This window comes from Oryctolagus cuniculus, chromosome 17, assembly GCF_051225735.1.
Source record: "Oryctolagus cuniculus isolate XC-2025 breed Fujian yellow rabbit chromosome 17, ASM5122573v1, whole genome shotgun sequence".
Classification (NCBI taxonomy): Eukaryota; Metazoa; Chordata; class Mammalia; order Lagomorpha; family Leporidae; genus Oryctolagus; species Oryctolagus cuniculus.
The window spans coordinates 52,117,179-52,135,268 of record NC_142883.1 but is presented as its reverse complement, the minus strand read 5'-3'; the positions used below and the strand labels follow the sequence as shown (position 1 = coordinate 52,135,268).

The following is an 18,090-nucleotide window of genomic DNA, read 5'->3' as shown; positions in this document are numbered from 1 at the left end:
TGGACCTAGAAAATGGCTTCTTCTGGTAACTTCTAGGTAGTTAAGGTAGCTGACATACCCAGTAGCAGGTAGGAGGGAAGGAAGAAATGAGAAGCCCAACAGGCAGTTTCCAAGTCATTTTATTCAGAATTTCGTGTTTGCTTCCTGAATCAATAAATACTATACAAAACAATGTAAAAATGGCTACCACTTTCTCTCCCCTGCTCCCCCAGCTGGGTTCAATCACTGGGCAACCTCACTAGGGGCTGCTCCTTGCATGTTTGGTCCGGCACATGAGGTTGAGTGACTTGTTTTCGGCCCCTGAATCAAGTTCGGAGGGATTCAGCTGGGGTGGGAGAGCCTCTGGGACCTGGAGGTGACTAGGTTAGGGAAATGGATTAGTGTTTTTTGTTTTGTTTTTTGGGAGGAGACGGCGCCTGGGGCAAGAGCCTACCCCAAAGAAAAGGGTTTCTAAAATGGTCACGGTTCCTTCTTTTGCCTCAAAAAGTGACATTTATTCAAAGAAAAAAAAAAGAAAAAAATGACAAGATGTCCATCCCTTGGCTCCCTCCCCTCCCCCCTCCTGCTGCTCCTCAGCCCCTGAGGACTGAACCCCAGCTGGGGCTAGGTGGCAGGACAGCCCCTCTCAGATGAGGTCAGCAACATTGAGGGGCATCTCCTCAATGGAGGTGTTGTAGAAGGTCTCGATGTCTCGGAGAGTCCGCTTATCTTCTTCTGTCACCATGTTAATAGCCACACCCTTACGGCCAAAGCGTCCACCACGGCCAATTCTGAAACACGAGGATACATTGCAAGCATTGAGGGATGTCCAAAACTTCCGCCCAGGATGCAGGGGGCTAGGCAGGAGGTCCAGACCCACACTCACCTGTGAATATAGTTTTCCCTGTTGGTGGGAAGGTCATAGTTGATGACTAAAGAAACTTGCTGTACATCAATGCCTCTGGCCTATGTGGAGACAGAGAAGAATTCAGTGCACACAGTCCATCCGGAAGGGGCTCAGTGAGTGCATGTAGGCAGCCCAAGGCAGGCAAAGGAAGCAAGCGTCCCCTTGCTCTGAGAGCCCTTGGGCATGCCAGATTTTCTTCCAAGTTGCTACTTTCCTGAGAGAGGCACTAGTCGGGCCCCTGGGAGAGGGAATCACCTTGGATTCTTCTGCCTTCCAGCGCTGGAAATCCCCCTACTCACCAGCAGGTCAGTGGTAATCAGTACTCGGCTAGAGCCAGAGCGGAACTCCCTCATGATCACATCTCGCTCCTTTTGGTCCATATCTCCGTGCTAAGGGAGAAAACTGAAGGTTAGCGATCGAGATGAGCACAGGGGAGCTGGGCTCACACAGGCTGGCGTGCGAGGATGCTCACCATGGCAGAGACGGTGAAGTCCCGGGCGTGCATCTTCTCAGTGAGCCAATCGACCTTCCTTCGAGTGTTGATGAAGATGACAGCCTGGGTTATGGTCAGGGTTTCGTACAAGTCACATAGTGTGTCCAGCTTCCACTCCTGGAGGTTGGGGCGAATAGTCAGTCAGGGGCTATACTCAACAGGTCCCCACCCAGGCCCGCCTCCTGCACCCAGGCCCCACCTCGCGTTCCACGTTGATGTAGAACTGGCGGATACCCTCCAGCGTCAGCTCCTCCTTCTTGACAAGAATCCGGATGGGGTCCCTCATGAACTTCTTGGTCACCTCGAGCACATCGGAAGGCATTGTAGCTGACAACAAAACCACCTGGTGAAACACAGACCAGCCTCAGGGTAGGCGATGCTGCAGGACGCCCGCCCCGTCCCCAGTCCCACAGAAGGTGCGAGACGCAAGGGCTCTCCCGGCAGCTCCTCTAGCACGGCCTTTCTCACCTGGGTGTTGCTGTTGAGCTTCTGGAAGATGTCATAGATCTGGTCCTTGAATCCACGGCTTAACATTTCATCAGCTTCGTCCAGTACAAACATCTTGATGTACTTGGGAGCTGTAGGCATGGAAGAAATACTACTATGTAGTAGCTTGGGAAACAGGCAATATATCCAACTTTCTTGAAGAACAGGGGAGACAGAGGCAGTCTGCTCTCAGAATACAGAGATTGATCCTTTGCCCAGGGCTGCCCTGGAGGCCAATCAACAGCCCCAGGAAGTAGAACACTCCCTGGGCTTGGGCTGAGAGGACAGGGAAGCCAGGGCTCAGCTGACACGCATGGGGTTCATCACAGAGCAGCTTTCAGGGAGGGAGAACGAGCGGCCTTGGGAACGAAGCTGGCCGACAAGGAGGGCTTGGCTAAGGTGAGGGGGATACAGGGCAGTGGAAAATTGAGCTACTCACACAGGTATCTCCGGTTAAGCATGTCGAACACGCGGCCAGGGGTGCCCACGATGATGTGCGGAGCTTCCATCTGCAGCTTCTGCACCTCAGCACGCACATTGGTGCCCCCGATGCAGGCGTGACAGGACGCACCCATGTAATCTCCTAATGCCATGACCACCTTTTGTATCTGAACCAGAGAGAGGTGGGTGTGCAGCTGTTAGCTACAACCGTGGCAGGTCCCATCTCACTTTTCCACGGATTTGGTCTTCCCAACAACCATGATACATGTAACTGAACCCTCAGCTTCTGAAAACTGTGGTCTATTTATTTACCCGCTTCATAGCCAGTTTAAAGAGCCACATGACACACACACGGCCAACTACACCCTTGCCCCAAACACAAGCCACACGACCCGTTCAGTCTTAACAGGCTTACTATCGCTTCTTGGTTACAGTATCTGCGCCCGGTTCCCATCAGAATAATCACTTCTACCATCAGGGTTTGTGCCCTAGGCATGAAACAGCTCTGGCCACCAGTACAGGCATCAAGCTAGGATGAACAAAGGACTGCGCATCTGCTCTGCCCCTGACTGATATAAGAGCAGCACCACGAACGAGGTGTCTCTTTGCCCATTGCCAGGGGTGGGGGGTGTGCATAAACAGTCACCCAACTTGCCTAGCCAGTCAGGCCCGGCCCAGCAGTGTTGTCATTTGACTCAGGAAATGGGTGGAGAAGTGGCAGCTGTTACGTTTGGGTAGGAAATGACATATAATTAACCCAGCTAAAAATCACCGCCCCATCCCACCCCACCCCCCGAGCATCCTCTTCCTCCTTGGAAGTAACCCCCCGGGATTTCAGGCTATGCTCATTATTCCTCCAGGAGAAAGAAGCCACGTTCTCACCTGTTGGGCCAATTCCCGAGTGGGTGCTAGTACCAAGGCCTGGGTGGCCTTCAGATCCAATTCAATCTGCTGGAGAATCGATATGGCGAATGTGGCCGTCTTCCCAGTCCCAGATTGGGCTTGAGCGATCACATCATAACCTAGACAGACAAGAAATGAGATCTGGCGGAGAACTTGCACTTTGGGCTCATGGGACAGTCAAATCCTGACTTATGCCTAACTCAATGAGCTGAGATCAACAAGCACCCAATCATGAATGACGCCTTAAGTGCCTTACAAACCTTCCCCACCACAGTATGGTGACATAACGGGGGCAAATCCAGAGAACGATCAGGCTACCAACTCTAGCATTGCACTAAGCCAGAAAACAGGGCTGTGAGAACTGTGTACAACAGTACCTCATTAAAGGCAAGCCAGCAGTCCGTGTGTCCCAGGCATGACCCAGGCAGGGGCACAGACCAAAAGCCAAGCTGGGATAAACAAGGGTTTGCTTTGTCCCTGGCTGATAGATGGGCACCACTAACCCAAAGCCATTCTACCCCAGTCAGGGACAGTGCCAGATCCGTTCTGGGGCCAAAAGGTCTCACCCTTGATACAAGGAAGAATGGCACGCTGCTGGATGGCAGAGGGCTTCTCAAAACCATAGGCATAGATGCCACGAAGGAGGGACTCAGAGAGGTTCATGTCGTCAAAGCTGTCAACGATCTCATTCCAGTTACTCTGTAGGAGGCAAGGAAACGGAAGCTTTATTAGTGAGCACAGGCTGTGCTTCAGCAAACACCAACTGGTGCCTGGGCCAGCGCTTTGGAACCCACAACCCTGACACCTTGGAGGGAGGCCGCTGGTTCCAGGTGGGCTGGGAAGTCACTCTAAGGGGCCAGTCCACTTTAGCTGTGAGGTTGGAGGGGCATGAATGGCACGTTTCACACCTAGCCTCAGGAATACTAATCGATTCACTACAAACCATGGTCAAGACTCCTTTGGGGCAGAGCTGTACTACTCGGGGTTACACTATGTCCTCGGGATTCGCACTGAATTCTGGTGACCCAAGACCCAAGTCTCTTCTACTCCAGGAACCAGGGGACAGAGAGAGCGGCCTCTCAGAGGTGGAGGGCAGTGGTGGCAGGTTCCAGTCTCACCTCGATGACACCTTCGGGCTCCATTCCATCGGGGCCATTGTCTCTGGATCTGTTGATTCAAAGATTGGATTTTGTGCCCTGCCTGCCTGAACCACGCCAGACATCCTGACAGTCAGGCTCTATCAGCAGCCGGCCAAGCATGATGCCATCAGCACTCAGCCCCAATCTAACTCCCACCAGTGGTCAAGACACTCTCAAGTTACTTTAAAACTGAGTCAGGGCCTCTGCCCCGTCCTGTGAGCGGATCAGGGCAGGCCCCCCCCTCCCACACGGTAGGGGAAACCTCCCTCGAAGCATAAAGGCTCATGGGGCCGGATGCGGTGCTTGCCGCCGGCCCACGTGTCCCAAGGCCCCGCGGCTCAAAGCCGAAGCGCGTGCACCGCCCCTCGCGGCACCAGCGCGCCGGAAGTCCCGCCCTTCACCTCCCACATCGGAGGGCAGGCCATCCCCTTCCCCCCCACGTCATTCCGCCCGCGCCCTCCCCTTCTCCCTCCAGCCGAGCCCCCCCTCGCGGTGCCCGGATGTGGGAGGCCGCGGGCGGTGGCGGCCTCGCGCACAATGAGCCCCAGCCGAGCTAGCACAGGGGGAGATTGCACAACACTTAGAAGCGAAGCGGACTGGGGGAGGGGAACACCTCAGGCCGCCATGTGCTTGCTCCCTCGACCACCCGGCGGCGTCTCCCCCCTCCATGGAACAATCCACATCCCGCCCGCCCCCGTCGCGAAATGGCGTCGCCCTCCCATACCTCAGGCCGCTCACCCCCGAAGGAAAGTGGACCTGCCCATCCGCAGTTTGCCAAATGCCCGGCTTGTGCGGCAAAATGGACCCGCCCGCCCGGCGCCGGGTGGGCTCCTGGTGCCTCACGCGGCCGCTCCTCGGGGTTAGGCTCAGTCCTGGCCGTCAAGAAAACCAGCACACTGAACGGCCGGCTTCTTCTTCCCCGACCCGTATTTCAACCCGACGAAGCGACTGGACCTGAGGACCCAGGCACCCCCGCCTCTCGCGAGTGGTACCGCCAGAATCCTCCCGAACCCCAACGCGCGGGCCCTCCCCCCGGTACAGGGGGGCAACCGGACCGCCGGCTATGGCCACGTAGTGGCGGCCGCCGCGGCCCTTCTTCCTCGCTGGGTCGCGACCTCGCCTTGTCACTCAGCGCTGGGGCTTCACGTACGCCACTGCCTCGGGTCGAGGCCTCGTAACGAAGCTCGCACTCCGGGCCCTACGCGGGCTGTTCTCGCCCTCTGCCTCGGCTCTGGCGGCAGCTCGGCCGCTCATCTGCCCCCGGCCCGCCTCCCCCCACCGCCGGACGTTTCCTCCCGGCTCGGTTTCCCCCGCAACCCTGGTGGCGCTCTCAGCCCCTCCCCGACGGGGCCCTCGGAAGGGAGCGGCAGGGTGAGTAGCCACAACCTCTTGCAAATGCCTTTCTTACCGGGAATCCTGACTCGCAGACATGATCCTTAGAAACTAGGGCGGAGGGCCCGCCTATCGACAACTTATAGAGCGCCCGACCCCGCCCCAGCCATCGCATTGGCTTGGCCGCCTCAGCCCCGCCTGGCGGCGCTCGGCAACTCGGCGTGACGTTAGCTCGTAGGCGCTCTGGCTCGCAGCCGCCATTGGATAGCTTGAACGCCTATCAAGGCGAGGGCCCGCCCCGCGGCCTCATTGGCTAGGGGGCCCGCCTTTCTCGCCGGTACGGAAGTGACATACAGCAGTCAGGCCTCGAGGCCTGGCAGCCATCTTGGGCCCTGCACCCTTACACGTGCAGAGGCGATAGCGCCTTAGTCATGTGGCTTCATAGACCCTATCACGCAAGGGGGGCGAGGTCTTAGCCTCCAGGGACTTCCGGGCTCCCGAGACTACCACTTCCCTTTCCTTCTGCTCCAGGTTTCCACTGGACCCAAATTTTAGTTGTGTTCTGCCCTGCAGCAAAGACAGGTTAGACACCGCCCGGCCTGTGTTCTGTGCGCCAGGGATGATGGAATAAAGAGCGACACATCCTGGGGCGGGGAGGACTCCTAGGGCTGGAGGGATGAACCTACTTCTGGGCACTTGGGGCAGCTGTCCTGAATCCAGACCCAAACCCTCCCCAGGCCCTTTCAGTGCCTTGCACCTCAGGTTCTCGCAGGATCTTTTGTCTTTGAGCGTTCCCTGTGCTCCCGCTTTCTGTGCTCGCCCTGGCAGGCCCATCTGGGTGACTGAGCCCCTGAAACCTCAAGATGCAAAAAAACGAGAAGCTCACGCACTGGCTCGAAGGCCCGAGGTACAGCATATCCACTAGTTTGAGGCCCCTTAAGGAACACCACCACTTATTTATCTCCAAAGGATCCTTTATTGACCAGAGCAGGACCGTGGCATTTATATATATATATATAAAAAAAAGTTTGAAGATCTGGCAGGCAGTAATCCCTATGTCCGCCCACCACCCCCAGCACTGATTTCCTGCCCCCTGCACGTGGAAGGGGGATGACTGCCCCACCCAGGCCACAAGGCCATCCTCCCTGCAGGCAGGCAGAGAAAGGGGGCTTTTCTGTGGCCATCTCCTGCCATCAGAGATCAACAAGTATTTTCTCGGAAAAAAAAAATACAGAAATCAATTAAAACATTTAAATATGAAAAACCGAAGGGAATTGGGTGAGGAGAGGTGAGGAAAGGAACTGGAGTTTCTTGGAAAGGTCTCCCATGTCTCCCTGCCCATAAATGGGCTTGGGGCTGGGGTACGAGGCTCACACAGTGAGTTTGCAGTGACACAGCTCCTTGTAGATCTGCCGACGAAGTTTGGGCATGTCCTGCTGTGTGAAGCTGAATGGCTGAGACAGGGCCAGGTGCTTGCAGTACTGGGTATTAATAAAGCAGGCCATGAGAACCACCTACTGAGCACCCACCACCACCACCAAGTGAGGACCTGCGCTACCTGTTTCATAGGAGACACATTTGCCTCAGTTTTAGAGAATATCTTCATTGCACATACAAAGGGAGTCAAAGTCCCGTAACTTGGGCTTCAAAGGCAGTCTAGCTCTAAAGCTGGCATTCTTACTCAGTAAGAGTAAGCATTAAAAGGGAGAAAATACATGGAGTTGGAAGAGACGGCTATACGAGGGCGAGATTCCAGTTCCAGTGGAGGAGCCCGAGCGAGAACCAATGAAACCACGGGTTCTGTGCGCTAACACATAAGGCACTCCCTGCTCCATAACTGGCTGTGAGACAAATGAGGGACACAACAGCCTCCCAGTGCTTTAGCCCTAACTGACTCCAGAGCGCCATGAGTAGGCCCCTCATCTGCTTACCTGCAACACAAAGGCGCCACAGTCACTGTCATTATTCTGTCTGGCCACATTCTAGAGAACAGAAAGGTAGGTCCTTCACCTGGAGTTTCCCAGGGCTGTGACTCCAATGTCCGCCTCCTCCCACCTCTCCTCCCACCATCACCCCATACTCCCCCCCAACCTGGGAACTTACCATTTTGAAGTAACCTTTCCAGCCCTGATGGAAATCCAGTCGGTCTTTCTTCACTGCCTCTGCCTGCAGGTACTTGGCAATATGCTATATGGTTGGGGAGAAAACAAAGTGATGCCCTGAGAACACCTAGGGAACCCAGGGTATGGTAATAGAGGCACCATGCCGGGTCACTCCTCAGAAGCCCAAAGCCTGCCCTCCTTCCTGCAATGCCTTGCCACTGTCCTCCCCACATTCTACCCATCTTCTTCCTTCCCCCTCAAACCTTAGGGCAGCGGCGGTTCAAGGTGCGCTGTGAGTCAAAATAGGTGATGGTGCGTTGCCTCACATCAACAGAGATGAGGGACCAATGCACTTCCAAGTGGATGGGGATTAGCAGTAGCTCCTTATTGAAGATGTCCACCTAAGGAGACAGCACCAGAGGTCAGATACAATACAGAGCAATCCTGCTGACTGCCATGAGGGTTCTGAAGAGGAAGGGGCAAGGGAGCCAAGTGGGAGAACTCAGACCCAAGCCCTGGATCGTGAGGCAAGGCTCAAGACCATGGATGTTTCGATTCTTCAGGGCAATGGAGTAGAACAGGAAGTAAGGAGATGCTGTCAGATGGGGCAAGCACTTTTCACACAACAGCAACAAGCACTTAGCAGCTAACAACTCAGGCTCAAGATTAAGAAGCCTCAAATCCAGCCCCTCCTTTTACTGGTTTATGAGGGCAGGGAAGCTACTTAGTAACAGTCTAGATCTCAGTTGCCTTCCCTGTGAGAGGGTGAAAATAACAGTACCTACCTCATCTACTTGTCTGAGAATTAAACTAGTTAAAATCCATACTACACTCACAACAATGCCTGGCACAGAGGAAATGCTCCATCAGTTAATGCCCAGAACAGTCCTACCACAAAGTTGTCATGTTCAATCTAACAGGTGAGGAAACTGCAGCTTGGAAAAGCAAACTAACTTGCTCAAGAAATGGCAGAGGTGGGGTTCAAACTCAAATGTACGAAGGGCAAGTTCTCTTCAGGGTATGCTACCCCTGCTTCTCCTGAAGCAGCAGACCTGCCAGGTCCCTGAGGGTGTGAGCTCATGAACCTGGGGACAGAAGTCAAGAAAACTGGAGCCGACAATCCTGTCTCACCGTAAATGTCCTGTCACTAAATTGAGGACAGGGAAACCAGAGGTAAAACGAACTCTAGATTTTCCTCACCAAATGTGCTCCTCTCATTCTTCTCATTTCTAAGTACGTAGGCCAAAAATCTGGCTTTCCCCTCCATTCCTGTCGTCTTTCTTCACTCCCACATCCTGACAATCCCACTGGTTCCACGTTAAAACTTTATCCTACAGAAAATTACTCCCTCTGTCCTCTAGCACCTGGGCCAAGCTCCTCACTCCTAATTAGCCTGTCTGCCTTCACTCTCACCTCCTTCCAAGTTATCACTGAAAGAGCAGTTTCAAACATGAGGAACTCCCTAGGCTGCGAACAACTTCTGACTGGCTTCTCAGGATACCCAGAATGAACGCTACCCTCCCTCCCCAGCCCTACATGCCTTTACACAGTCTACTTGCTGACCACATTTCCTATCATCCTCTCCCTGCTTCCTCTGGGACTAACTGCACAGGCATGTTCTTCATTTTGTCTCATGTACTTGCCTAGAACCCTCTTTCCCAGATCTACACGTGGCTTGGCTCCTCATCGTTCAAGTCTCAGGGTGAGAGGCCTTCCTAGGCAACCCAACAGACCCACATCCCAGGCTATCATATTACTCTGTTTTAATCTATTCACTGCACTTGTCATTAGCAGAAATACAACTTGTTTAGTCTTACTCCACAAGGGCACAAAGTTTTCCTTAACACTGTACCCTTGGTACGTACAACAGTGTAGAGCACAGAAGAGATAGTTAATATCTGGAAACAGATGAAGGAACAAGGGTAGGGAAAGGGCTTGCAGAAAACAGAACTCTTTAGGGGTGATGTGCCACACATCAGTGTGGATTTGTCACTCACGTTTTTGGTCCACCTTTTCACCCCATCATAACCCTTGGTGCGGAGTTTATCATAGAAGAAACTGTTGAAGAAATGCACCTGTGCCAATGATGCAAAAGAGCTGGATGGAATTAAAACACCTCACATTCTCCCACAAAGCCTCTGCTCCCAGGCTACTTCCATTCCATATGGCTCTAAGGACTGGTTTCAACAATCCCCACTTAATTCAGAAAGTAAAATACAAATTGTTAGTAACCTTGTCTTACAGATAGGTTCCCATCCCAATTCTTGTAGTTAGCCATAGAGAAAAATATTAGACTGCCAGAAAGTAAAAGAATTGATAAATGTGGGGTCAAGACTACAGATTATCATCTGCTACCTCTCCCAGAATCACTTTTAATATAAAATGGAACAGATGAAAGGGACTGGGAAAGCTATTTAGAACTTCAATTTTTCAGGAGCCTCAAGTATCTAGTTGGGCCTACCTTTTCAGGGACCGTGTCCATGACCAGGTCTCCATACATATTCATCACCTGGGGAGAAGATGGGATGCAACTTACCATGGAGGACATGGTATGAGTATGAGTTCAGGGCTCCCCCATGCTGAGGGCCCAGATACTGCTCCCTGAACCCCTTCTCAGGCCTGATTCTCCACACTCTTCTCACCTGGTCATTGAGCCAATTCTGTCCATACAAAGTCCCCAAGTCGTCCATGGTCAGCACATGCCGCTTATAGGCTACTCGGAAGCCCCTTACCATGGCATTGCCTGGCATCCGCTGGTATGACTGGATCAGCTGCAGCACCAGGCCCTTCCTGAGTAGGCCAAGGGTGGAGTCACGGTAAGAGATAACACAGTTGTGGCACCCAGAAGTACTACTACTGCCTAGAAAAAGAATCTACACCTACCTTTTTTCGGTCGTGGCTCCTTTTAAGGACCTACTAACAGCCCACTCCCCAGAAAGATGCACCTAAATATGTAGAGGGTGTATTTAATATGTCAGGATCTCGGGTGACAACCCTCGGAGTCAGCTTACAGGGACTTCGCACCTTGCCTACAGTTTCCTCCCCTTCAGCTCTGGCCCCTCCCTCTCCCCAAGTGCATCCCTAAGAGAAAAGGCAGCAGCGTTCTCTCTTCGTCCCCCAGGTCCCAACCCCCCTTCAAAGGACAGCCATCTTTCAAGCCTCACCTGGAAGGCGTAGAGAACTCCTGCTGGAAGATGTCCTCCAATTTCTCTACTACCTCATCAGTGCTGAGGGGGATGAGGCTGCCGTAAGTTTGAAGGAACTCATCCAAGATGCCTAAGTGGAGGAGGAGAGAAGCATGGGTGAGGACTCCAGACTCAATCTAGCAGTCAGCTGAGGGAAGGAGCCTGGGTCCCCTTGGCCTCCTTACTCTGCACGCAGGTCACATGCTCCTCCCGCAGCGGGCTGTGCTGGCCAGCTTTCTCCCCAGGCTGCTCGGCCTCTTCTGAGGTGCCCAAATCTGAGCCTTGAAAAAGCTCCTGGGCCACATGGTCCCCGATGCTGCACACATTGCTGATGAGGATGCTGGCATCAGGGGGTGCTAGGTTGCGCTCCCCTTCTGGCCCAGGTGGCCCCCCAAAACCATTGGGCAGAGTACATGAGAAGAGGCCTATAAGGCAGGGGAAATAGGATGGGGATGAGACACTGGGAGGATTAACTAATACACACAAACACTAAGACTACATAAGGAACTGAAGCAGCATCTGCCTACATAAACCTAAGAAACGGAGACCCCTGAAATAAGGATGTTCAACAGACTCCAATGGGACAGAGGAAAGAGTTCCCACTCAGACAGGAGGAAAACAGAAAAGACCAGGGTGCAGTGATGTAAATTTCAGGTCTCTCTAGCATGGGGTAAAGGTCGATAAATACTGCAAAGGGGGCCGTCATGGAGCAGCAGATTAAGGCACCACTTGGGGTTAAGCCCACATCCCATGTGAGAGTGCCTGCCTGCAATCCAGTCCTGCCTCTGCATTCCATTTAGCTAGTGTGCCTGGGAGGCGCCACATGGAGGCCCACGTACCTGGATCCCTGCCACCCACAAGGGAGACCCCAGTGGTGTTCTGGCTCCTGGCTTTGGCCTGGCCCAGGCAGGATTTTAGGGAGTGAACTCATGGATGGAAGATCTTTCTCTCACCCAAGACTGTGCCTATCAAATAAGTAAAACTTATAAAATACTTGACTATTTAATAAAAGTGAAGAGAGCCTGAAATTGTTTAGCTCCTGAGTTTCGGAAAGAAATACCCTGGCAAGAATGTTACACACGATCCCAGAGATGACGGCCTCCACCTCTGGGAGAGGTCACATCCCACCCCCAGCAAGTGGTGCCATCTGGAAAGGGACACACAGGGGCTCTAACCCAATAGCCAGAGGCACTGCAAAGACCAAGACCACTGGATTTTTCTCAACCACGTCTCCCCTTCTCATCTGTGCTTGAGAACACGGGACGCCTGCTTGCGGACTGTTTCCCCAGCCCGTCTTCTAGACATTTGGCAGCTACTCTGGCCTTTTCCCTCTGCCTTCCTACTAGGCCCAGTTCTCACCAAACCAAGAGACTCCTAGTGCTCCAGACTTTTAGCCACTCCCCCTAACCCCTTTCCCACCTTACCAGAGTCAGGGTCCAGAGGAGACTTTGGAGTCCATCTTAGTCCATCTTCCTCCATGGGGGGCCCAGAGAGCACTGGTGGAGACCCTCTCACCCCATCCTCAGCCATGAGAGCACTTAGCAGACCCAGCCGGGGTGGGGGTGGCCCCCGGGGGGAGTCAAAACGACAGCAAGGGGATGGCACCTGTGGTGTCGCACCCCCTTCCTGGGGTGAAAGATGGTTCTTGGGGTGTGCGAGGCTCCGCCGCCGGCCCCGGTGGCGCCCCCAGAGCTTCCAGTGGAATGTCAGTGAGGTGCTTTTTGAGTAGAGCAGCATCCGGAAGGCTCTCATAGCTCGGCGGCGGCGCTGTGAGCATGTTTTTCGGTGACTGGGGCGGGAAGGGCGAGGCCGCTGTGAAGCTCCTAGTTGACCCCACCTGGGGGGCAGCCTCCAAGCTGCCACTTCCTCCTCCTCATCTTCATCTTCCTCTTCCTCCTCCTCTTCCTCTTCTTCACTAGCTGATGCATCAAAAGAGGGTCGAGGGACAGAGAGACGTCTTGCTGGTACTGTGGTCCCGGACCCAGGATCTGGCCCAAACCCTCCACCTGACTTGAGTCGGGGCTTGGGGGGTGGGGGCCAACGAAGACGTTCCCGCCTGGGGCTTGAGTAAGCTGGGGCTATGCCAGGTCCCGGAGGCTCAGGCCCCCAAGACCCGGTCCCCTGTGTGGTCTCTTTCATCTTCCAGCACCCTGTAAAAAACAAAGGTCTGAATATCAGAATCGGAACATCCTAACCACCAGATCCTCGGCAGTCTCCTCTGAATTCGGATGCAAATAAACTAAGGGAAGAGGGTATCACAAAGCTCAAAAGTTTAGATCTTCCCAATGAGCACAGTCTACAAGAGACCCTCTCCGGGTCTGTGCCATTATCTTTCCCAAAGGAAGATGGCCAAGCGGTCGGCCTCAGGGATCGCATTTCGCAGATCCCCAGGTCGAACGCAGTATTTTCAGGCTTTGCTTTTCGATTTCAGTTCCAACAGAGGTTGTCCGTTGAGAGCCTACTAAGGGTCATTTCTTTGCTCAGGGAGATGATCCAGCACAGGAACCCTGACATAACACTGAGGTGCCTGAAACACCACAAGTTCAGGGAAACCACGAGACAGTTGTTGAATGGGGGGTGTGGACCCGCTCTGCGGTCTCTCAGTGGGAACGAGGGTGCCAGGGCTACGGCTCAGGGCACAGAGTCTGATAAAAAAAAAAAGGGGGGGGGGATTTTGAACGAAACCGAAAAAAGAACGATGAGGCAGCCCAATCAAGGCGCTGGGCCAGAACCGCGCCGAGCGAGCTGAGCCGGCCCAGCCCACTCTCCCGCCTCATCCCCGGGGACCAGAATTGCGTCCCACCACGGGTATGGTCCTACAAGCTCGGTGTAGCAGGGCCCTAAGAAGTCCCTCCGGGGGGCTTCTTGGCCGCGGTTCGGTGGGAGCGAGACCCAGGAGTGGAAGGAGCCACGGCAAGGCTGGGGGAGGGGAAGGGGCGTCCTCACCCGGAGCGGGGAAGCCGGGCGGACGGGCCCGAGGGCGGGCGTCTCTGGCCTCAGGCTTCCCGGCTCATCTCTCCAGCGACGGCGGCGGCCCCGCCACTCCTGCTGTCCTCAGGCGCAGCCGCCTCACTTCAGGATTCCAACGCTTCTGGGGCGCGCGCCGTGCCGCCGCGCCGCCCCGCCGTGGCCGCCTCTCGGCTCTCCCTCAGCCTCCACCTCCACCACCACCGCCACCACCTCCCCCTCCTCCTCCTTCTTCCCCGCCCGCGAGCCCCAGGCCCACCGGCTGTGGCGGCGCAGGATTAGTACGTCACACCCGGCGAACGGCGCCGGCGCGGCCACCACGCGCCCAGTCCCACCTACCCGAGAGCGACCGGACCTCCCCGCCCCCGAGCCCTACGTAGGACTGCGCCTGCGCACTCCCGCTGACCTGGCGGCGCGTGGCGGCCCGGCCTCTCGCCCACTTGCGCTTGCGTGCACCGTCCTACCTCACGCCCCGCGGCGTAGGCCTGCCTTCTGCACTCTGGCGGGCCTGCGCCTGGCTGTCCCGTCAATGGAGCGCCCGAGAGCCCGATGAGCAGGGAGATTCTGGTGCAGGGACAGGCCTGAGGCGAGGAAATGGAGCCGGGGCTGTATCATCCCTTCATTCATTCAATTTATTCAACTTTAGGCAGGGCTTGAGCCGAAGAGCGAGCTCAGAGGAGGGAGGCAGGACCCGCGCGGGGGCGTACGATTTAGCCAAGGCTGCCGGGGGCCAGTCCCAGCCCGGAGAGGCCTCGGGTGAGTGCCTGCCACGCCACGCGAATGGAGAGCGTGAAAGGCAAAACGTGGGTCCCGCACAGAGCCCGTCGTCGTTGTCGGGCCCCCGCCGCAGACGGGCGCGTGATAGCGAGACCCGTAGGATGGCGGTGGAAGCGCGCGCAGCAGACGGAGAGAAGGAAGTGAGCCGGCGGCGTCTGGTGGAGTGAAGAGGCAGAGGGAACCGGGGTTTTCCCCGAGCGGAGGGCGGCTCCGTGGCCTGCTGCCAGGAGGCAGAGCGAGTCCCTCCAGCTGCCACTAGATGGTGGTGCTGTCCTGGATGCGTTCCAGCGGACCCGAAGGTGGCAGGTCTACACCATGCCTGGCACGGCCCCCGCCACCACAGACGCACACAAGAATTTGGGTGGGGGCTAAAAGCAAGACATTCTAGCTCTTTAATGTCCACTACGTCAAAGGCTGGGGCACTGGGAGTGGAGAGGGAAGAGGGAGGAACAGAGACTCGAGTCAAACCCCAGAAGCGGTCTCAGCCCCTTGCCCATGCACTGTCCTTTTGTCTAGTCGGCTCCTGGCTGTATCCGATAGGTACCACGCTGGTCTTCCAAGCTCAGAACCACGTTCGATAACACACAATCACAGTTTCACAAACCCCAGGAAGGTGCCATGTGGGGAGAGGCTGAATTTTGCCCTTGCCCGGGGAATTACGACACTCAGAATATCTCCTTGGTGTAAATGGAAGACACCTGAGAAAACAGAAATGCGATGCTCACTGACGGTCCCCCAGCCCTCTCCAGCCCCTCCTCTGGTCCCTGTAGGGTCCGGGGTATTGCGCCCGTCATCTCACATCTGCCTCTACACCCGGGCTTCCAAGTGTGTCTCCCTGCACCCCCAGGTCAGAGACGTGTCCTCACGCCCACCCCCTCGGCTGTCCACGTGGCTCCCACCTGCACTGTAGCAGCTGTTGTAGGCCCGATCCGGGTCAGAGGGCATACTGCATACACATCGGAATAGAGTCTCCTGTCTTCCCTGACCCTCCCGGGAGACCACCTGACCCATGGTGAAAGTCACATCATGAAACAGGACCTGGCAGGGAGGGGAGAAGTTGAAGAAGACCAGATGGCATGGTGCAAGTCCTGGGAGGCCTCAGGAGCCCTCACACCGGGGCCAGGGGAGGAGCAAGGGTCTCCAAGGTTTGGAGCAGAGGCCTGGGGAACCCTCAGCATCCGGGCCTGTAGGCTCTGGGAGAACAGCAAAGAGCCAGCCTTCGGGCCCCCGGTGTGAGGCTCAGGGGAAGTCTGGGGTTACCTGGCTGTACAGCAGATAAACTCCAGTGTCCCAGACTCGCACAACGTATCCTTGGGCCTCCAGGCCTCTGCCACGCCGAAGAGCTGGCTGCCACATCACCTCTGTGACATCAGAGTCCTCTGCAGATAAGCGGCGTGGTGGTCAGGATTTCTGGGCGCTCTCAGGCTCTTACTGGCCCTCCTCCTTTCACCTCGAAGATTCTCTTGGCCCAGGTGCCAGCCCCAGAGTTCCCAGTTCTTGCCCCTCCCCAAAAGCTCTGATTTAAGAGGTGCTCACCCTTGGAGGTGATGTTAATGGGAACAAGGTGAAGAAGTGAGCGCTTCTCTGAGGAGGAGAGACGGAGGAATCTCAGCAGCGTCCACCTGCTGCGGCTGCCCTGCTGCCCGCCCTCCACCCTCCCCCGGCTCCAGGCTCCAGGCTCGAGCTGACGGTCCCGGCACTGCTCGATCACCTCCCACCCTGCTGCACCCCGGAGGCCTCACTCTTCTGTTTCTGGGTGGGCAGTGCTCTCCTTCTCCGGGGTCTCTCCCCATTCACCCAGGCTTCCAGGGCATCGGGGCTCTGCTCATGGAAAGAGGGGCAGGGTTAGACTAGAAAGCAAGGGTCCCAGACCGCTGTCCTACCCCCGGCACTGGGAAAGCCTCAAATCTCTCATGCACCGTTCCTGGCACCCTGCGTCTTGGTGCTGGCTGGCTTCCAGGCTCTGTTAGGTACGAGAGGCATTAATCTTTAACAGTTTCCTTTCCTGGTATGGCCGCTCCCTCTGACTCCCAAACCCAGGACCCTCTCTCGCACCCACTTGGAGGTCTGCACACCAGGAGGCTGGAACCGAGGGGTCCAGAAACCCTCCTGCCGCCCATCCTTCTCCCCCAGCACCCTCTCCCCTCACTCACCTGCTCCCAGAGGCTCTGCCAGGGGTACTCGTGCCCCTTCTGGGAGGGCCCGCCACTCCTCTGCAGCCGGCTCACCTCTTTCCTCAGGCTTTGCAGCTCTGTTTGTTGGACCAGCAGAGCCATGGCACAAGCCACAGCCCCCAGGGCCGCCCCCCAACTCAACCAGAGAGCGACTGAGAGTGCCGGCTCTCGGACCGGGCCCCCCATGTCGCCCTGCGGCCCTTTGGGGGCTAGCAAGAAAGAAGATGAGGCTGGCATGAGCCCAGGACCCTGCCAACAGCTATGGCCTCAGGAGTGGGGTGACAGAGTTGGCGGGAGGGTGGGGGTGCAGGCAGTGGTGCAGAAGGGAAGAAGGGCGTTACGCAAGGAAGAAATAAAAAGGAACTTGAGAATAAAAAGGAGGGAGGAGGAAAGCGAGCTAGGGGTACTGTTGGTGCTCCCGGCACCCCGCTGCGGGGCAAGTGTCGTCCTGAGAAGCCCCCAGCCTCAGGAGAATTTGGTGCCAGTCTCTCTAGGAAGAACAGGGCTGCCAGTGACACCCAGGAGGAGCGGCCAGAGCGCAGGAACCCAGGGGCGGCCCCAGAGTTGGGGGAGGGAAGGTTGGTTGGCTCTGGGGCATGGTGCCAGGAGCAGGGATGGGGGGATAAGCTGGCCAGTGTCAAGGGTCGGGGGGTGAGGGTGGAAGACCCCCCGGCTCAGGCATGGGCACGATTACGGGGGAAGCTCCAGGGGTGACTGAGGGCAGGAAAAGAGGGGCGGGGGTCGGTGGAGAGGAGAACCAGAAGCAAGAAGCTGGCCGAGTGCTGGGGTTAAAGCCAGGCCGGGTGTGTTGGAATGAGGCCTCACTACTCCCTGTGCTGAACTTGGCAAGCAGGACTTCCTGTTTCCCGAGAAAAAGTCTTACATAAGGCTCAGGACGGAGAGACAAAGCAGCAGCCCCAAGCCCCCCAGCCCCTGCGGGATTCCTCCCCGGGACCCAAGGGGCCCAGGTTCCCCACCGTGCCTGGTCCCCGGCGTCCTGCTTACTGGCTCTGAGCCCCCCTCCAGGCCGGCTCCCACCCCATCTGCCAGTCAGGGCCTATGCCAGCACCTGCTCCACGTCCCGAGGCTGCCAAGAGGAAGGGCCCCGCTCCTCCCAGCCAGGGATTCCCCCGCAGGAGGAAGCCCGCCTCCTAGGGAAATGAGGCTGCTCCGGCTGTACCTTGAGCAGAGGATTGATTTTCTGC

At 56.2% G+C, this 18,090-nt stretch overlaps 3 protein-coding genes and 4 non-coding genes across 14 annotated transcripts; all 7 read right to left on the bottom strand.

Moving 5' to 3' along the window:
* Positions 1 to 101: 101 nt before the first annotated feature.
* EIF4A1 (eukaryotic translation initiation factor 4A1) lies at positions 102 to 5,793 on the bottom strand. 2 transcript variants are annotated; one of them, XM_070061336.2, is made up of 12 exons: positions 5,757 to 5,793; positions 5,073 to 5,220; positions 4,328 to 4,376; positions 3,776 to 3,908; positions 3,189 to 3,328; positions 2,305 to 2,473; positions 1,848 to 1,957; positions 1,579 to 1,722; positions 1,359 to 1,496; positions 1,186 to 1,275; positions 866 to 945; positions 102 to 770 (listed from the first exon to the last, which is right to left on the bottom strand). In XM_070061336.2, the coding sequence occupies exons 3-12, from the start codon at positions 4,349 to 4,351 to the stop codon at positions 626 to 628; spliced, it is 1,173 nt and encodes a 390-aa protein (XP_069917437.1). In that variant the 5' UTR covers positions 4,352 to 4,376; positions 5,073 to 5,220; positions 5,757 to 5,793; the 3' UTR covers positions 102 to 625. The 2 variants fall into 2 exon arrangements, with proteins under 2 accessions (XP_069917437.1, XP_002718844.1); XM_002718798.6 differs by lacking the exon at positions 5,073 to 5,220.
* Positions 1,006 to 1,148, bottom strand: LOC127484521 (small nucleolar RNA SNORA67). Its single transcript, XR_007911582.3, has one exon. It is a non-coding gene; the product is annotated as a small nucleolar RNA SNORA67 (small nucleolar RNA).
* Positions 2,051 to 2,197, bottom strand: LOC127484550 (small nucleolar RNA SNORD10). The gene has a single exon (XR_007911613.1). It is a non-coding gene; the product is annotated as a small nucleolar RNA SNORD10 (small nucleolar RNA).
* Positions 2,786 to 2,930, bottom strand: LOC127484539 (small nucleolar RNA SNORA48). Its single transcript, XR_007911600.1, has one exon. It is a non-coding gene; the product is annotated as a small nucleolar RNA SNORA48 (small nucleolar RNA).
* LOC127484538 (small nucleolar RNA SNORA48) lies at positions 3,610 to 3,741 on the bottom strand. Its single transcript, XR_007911599.3, has one exon. It is a non-coding gene; the product is annotated as a small nucleolar RNA SNORA48 (small nucleolar RNA).
* An 843-nt stretch (positions 5,794 to 6,636) lies between the features above and the next one.
* Positions 6,637 to 14,285, bottom strand: SENP3 (SUMO specific peptidase 3). 2 transcript variants are annotated; one of them, XM_002718799.6, is made up of 11 exons: positions 13,914 to 14,285; positions 12,392 to 13,117; positions 11,153 to 11,392; positions 10,947 to 11,058; positions 10,425 to 10,572; positions 10,244 to 10,291; positions 9,780 to 9,857; positions 8,046 to 8,183; positions 7,784 to 7,867; positions 7,612 to 7,662; positions 6,637 to 7,161 (listed from the first exon to the last, which is right to left on the bottom strand). In XM_002718799.6, the coding sequence occupies exons 2-11, from the start codon at positions 13,104 to 13,106 to the stop codon at positions 7,051 to 7,053; spliced, it is 1,725 nt and encodes a 574-aa protein (XP_002718845.1). In that variant the 5' UTR covers positions 13,107 to 13,117; positions 13,914 to 14,285; the 3' UTR covers positions 6,637 to 7,050. The 2 variants fall into 2 exon arrangements, with proteins under 2 accessions (XP_002718845.1, XP_089174454.1); XM_089318328.1 differs by lacking the exons at positions 6,637 to 7,161; positions 7,612 to 7,662; positions 7,784 to 7,867; ... (2 more) ...; positions 10,244 to 10,291; positions 10,425 to 10,572 and adding an exon at positions 10,616 to 10,727 and having other exon boundaries at positions 13,914 to 14,281.
* Positions 14,286 to 15,073: 788 nt separating this feature from the next.
* TNFSF13 (TNF superfamily member 13) lies at positions 15,074 to 17,999 on the bottom strand. Of its 6 annotated transcripts, none has more exons than XM_070059950.2 (7): positions 17,955 to 17,999; positions 16,865 to 17,744; positions 16,454 to 16,532; positions 16,248 to 16,295; positions 15,972 to 16,090; positions 15,611 to 15,749; positions 15,074 to 15,409 (listed from the first exon to the last, which is right to left on the bottom strand). In XM_070059950.2, exons 2-7 carry the CDS (start codon positions 17,120 to 17,122, stop codon positions 15,300 to 15,302), a joined length of 753 nt encoding a protein of 250 aa, XP_069916051.1. In that variant the 5' UTR covers positions 17,123 to 17,744; positions 17,955 to 17,999; the 3' UTR covers positions 15,074 to 15,299.
* Between the last annotated feature and the right edge of the window lie 91 nt (positions 18,000 to 18,090).

Coding starts and splice junctions, on each gene's coding strand:
- TNFSF13 (XM_070059950.2), bottom strand. CDS start 17,122: ATGCCAGCCTCATCTTCTTTCTTGCTAGCCCCCAAAGGGCCGCAGGGC. Junction 16,296..16,453: donor GCCCACCCAGAAACAGAAGA/GTGAGGCCTCCG, acceptor TCTCCTCCTCAG/AGAAGCGCTCACTTCTTCAC. Junction 15,750..15,971: donor TTTATCTGCTGTACAGCCAG/GTAACCCCAGAC, acceptor CCTCCCTGCCAG/GTCCTGTTTCATGATGTGAC.
- EIF4A1 (XM_002718798.6), bottom strand. CDS start 5,779: ATGTCTGCGAGTCAGGATTCCCG. Junction 4,377..5,756: donor TCTGCGAGTCAGGATTCCCG/GTAAGAAAGGCA, acceptor TTGAATCAACAG/ATCCAGAGACAATGGCCCCG. Junction 1,723..1,847: donor AGCTCAACAGCAACACCCAG/GTGAGAAAGGCC, acceptor GTGTTTCACCAG/GTGGTTTTGTTGTCAGCTAC.
- SENP3 (XM_002718799.6), bottom strand. CDS start 13,106: ATGAAAGAGACCACACAGGGGACCGGGTCTTGGGGGCCTGAGCCTCCG. Junction 11,393..12,391: donor TCCTCTGGACCCTGACTCTG/GTAAGGTGGGAA, acceptor CCTGCCTTATAG/GCCTCTTCTCATGTACTCTG. Junction 7,162..7,611: donor GTGGCGCCTTTGTGTTGCAG/GTAAGCAGATGA, acceptor ATTAATACCCAG/TACTGCAAGCACCTGGCCCT.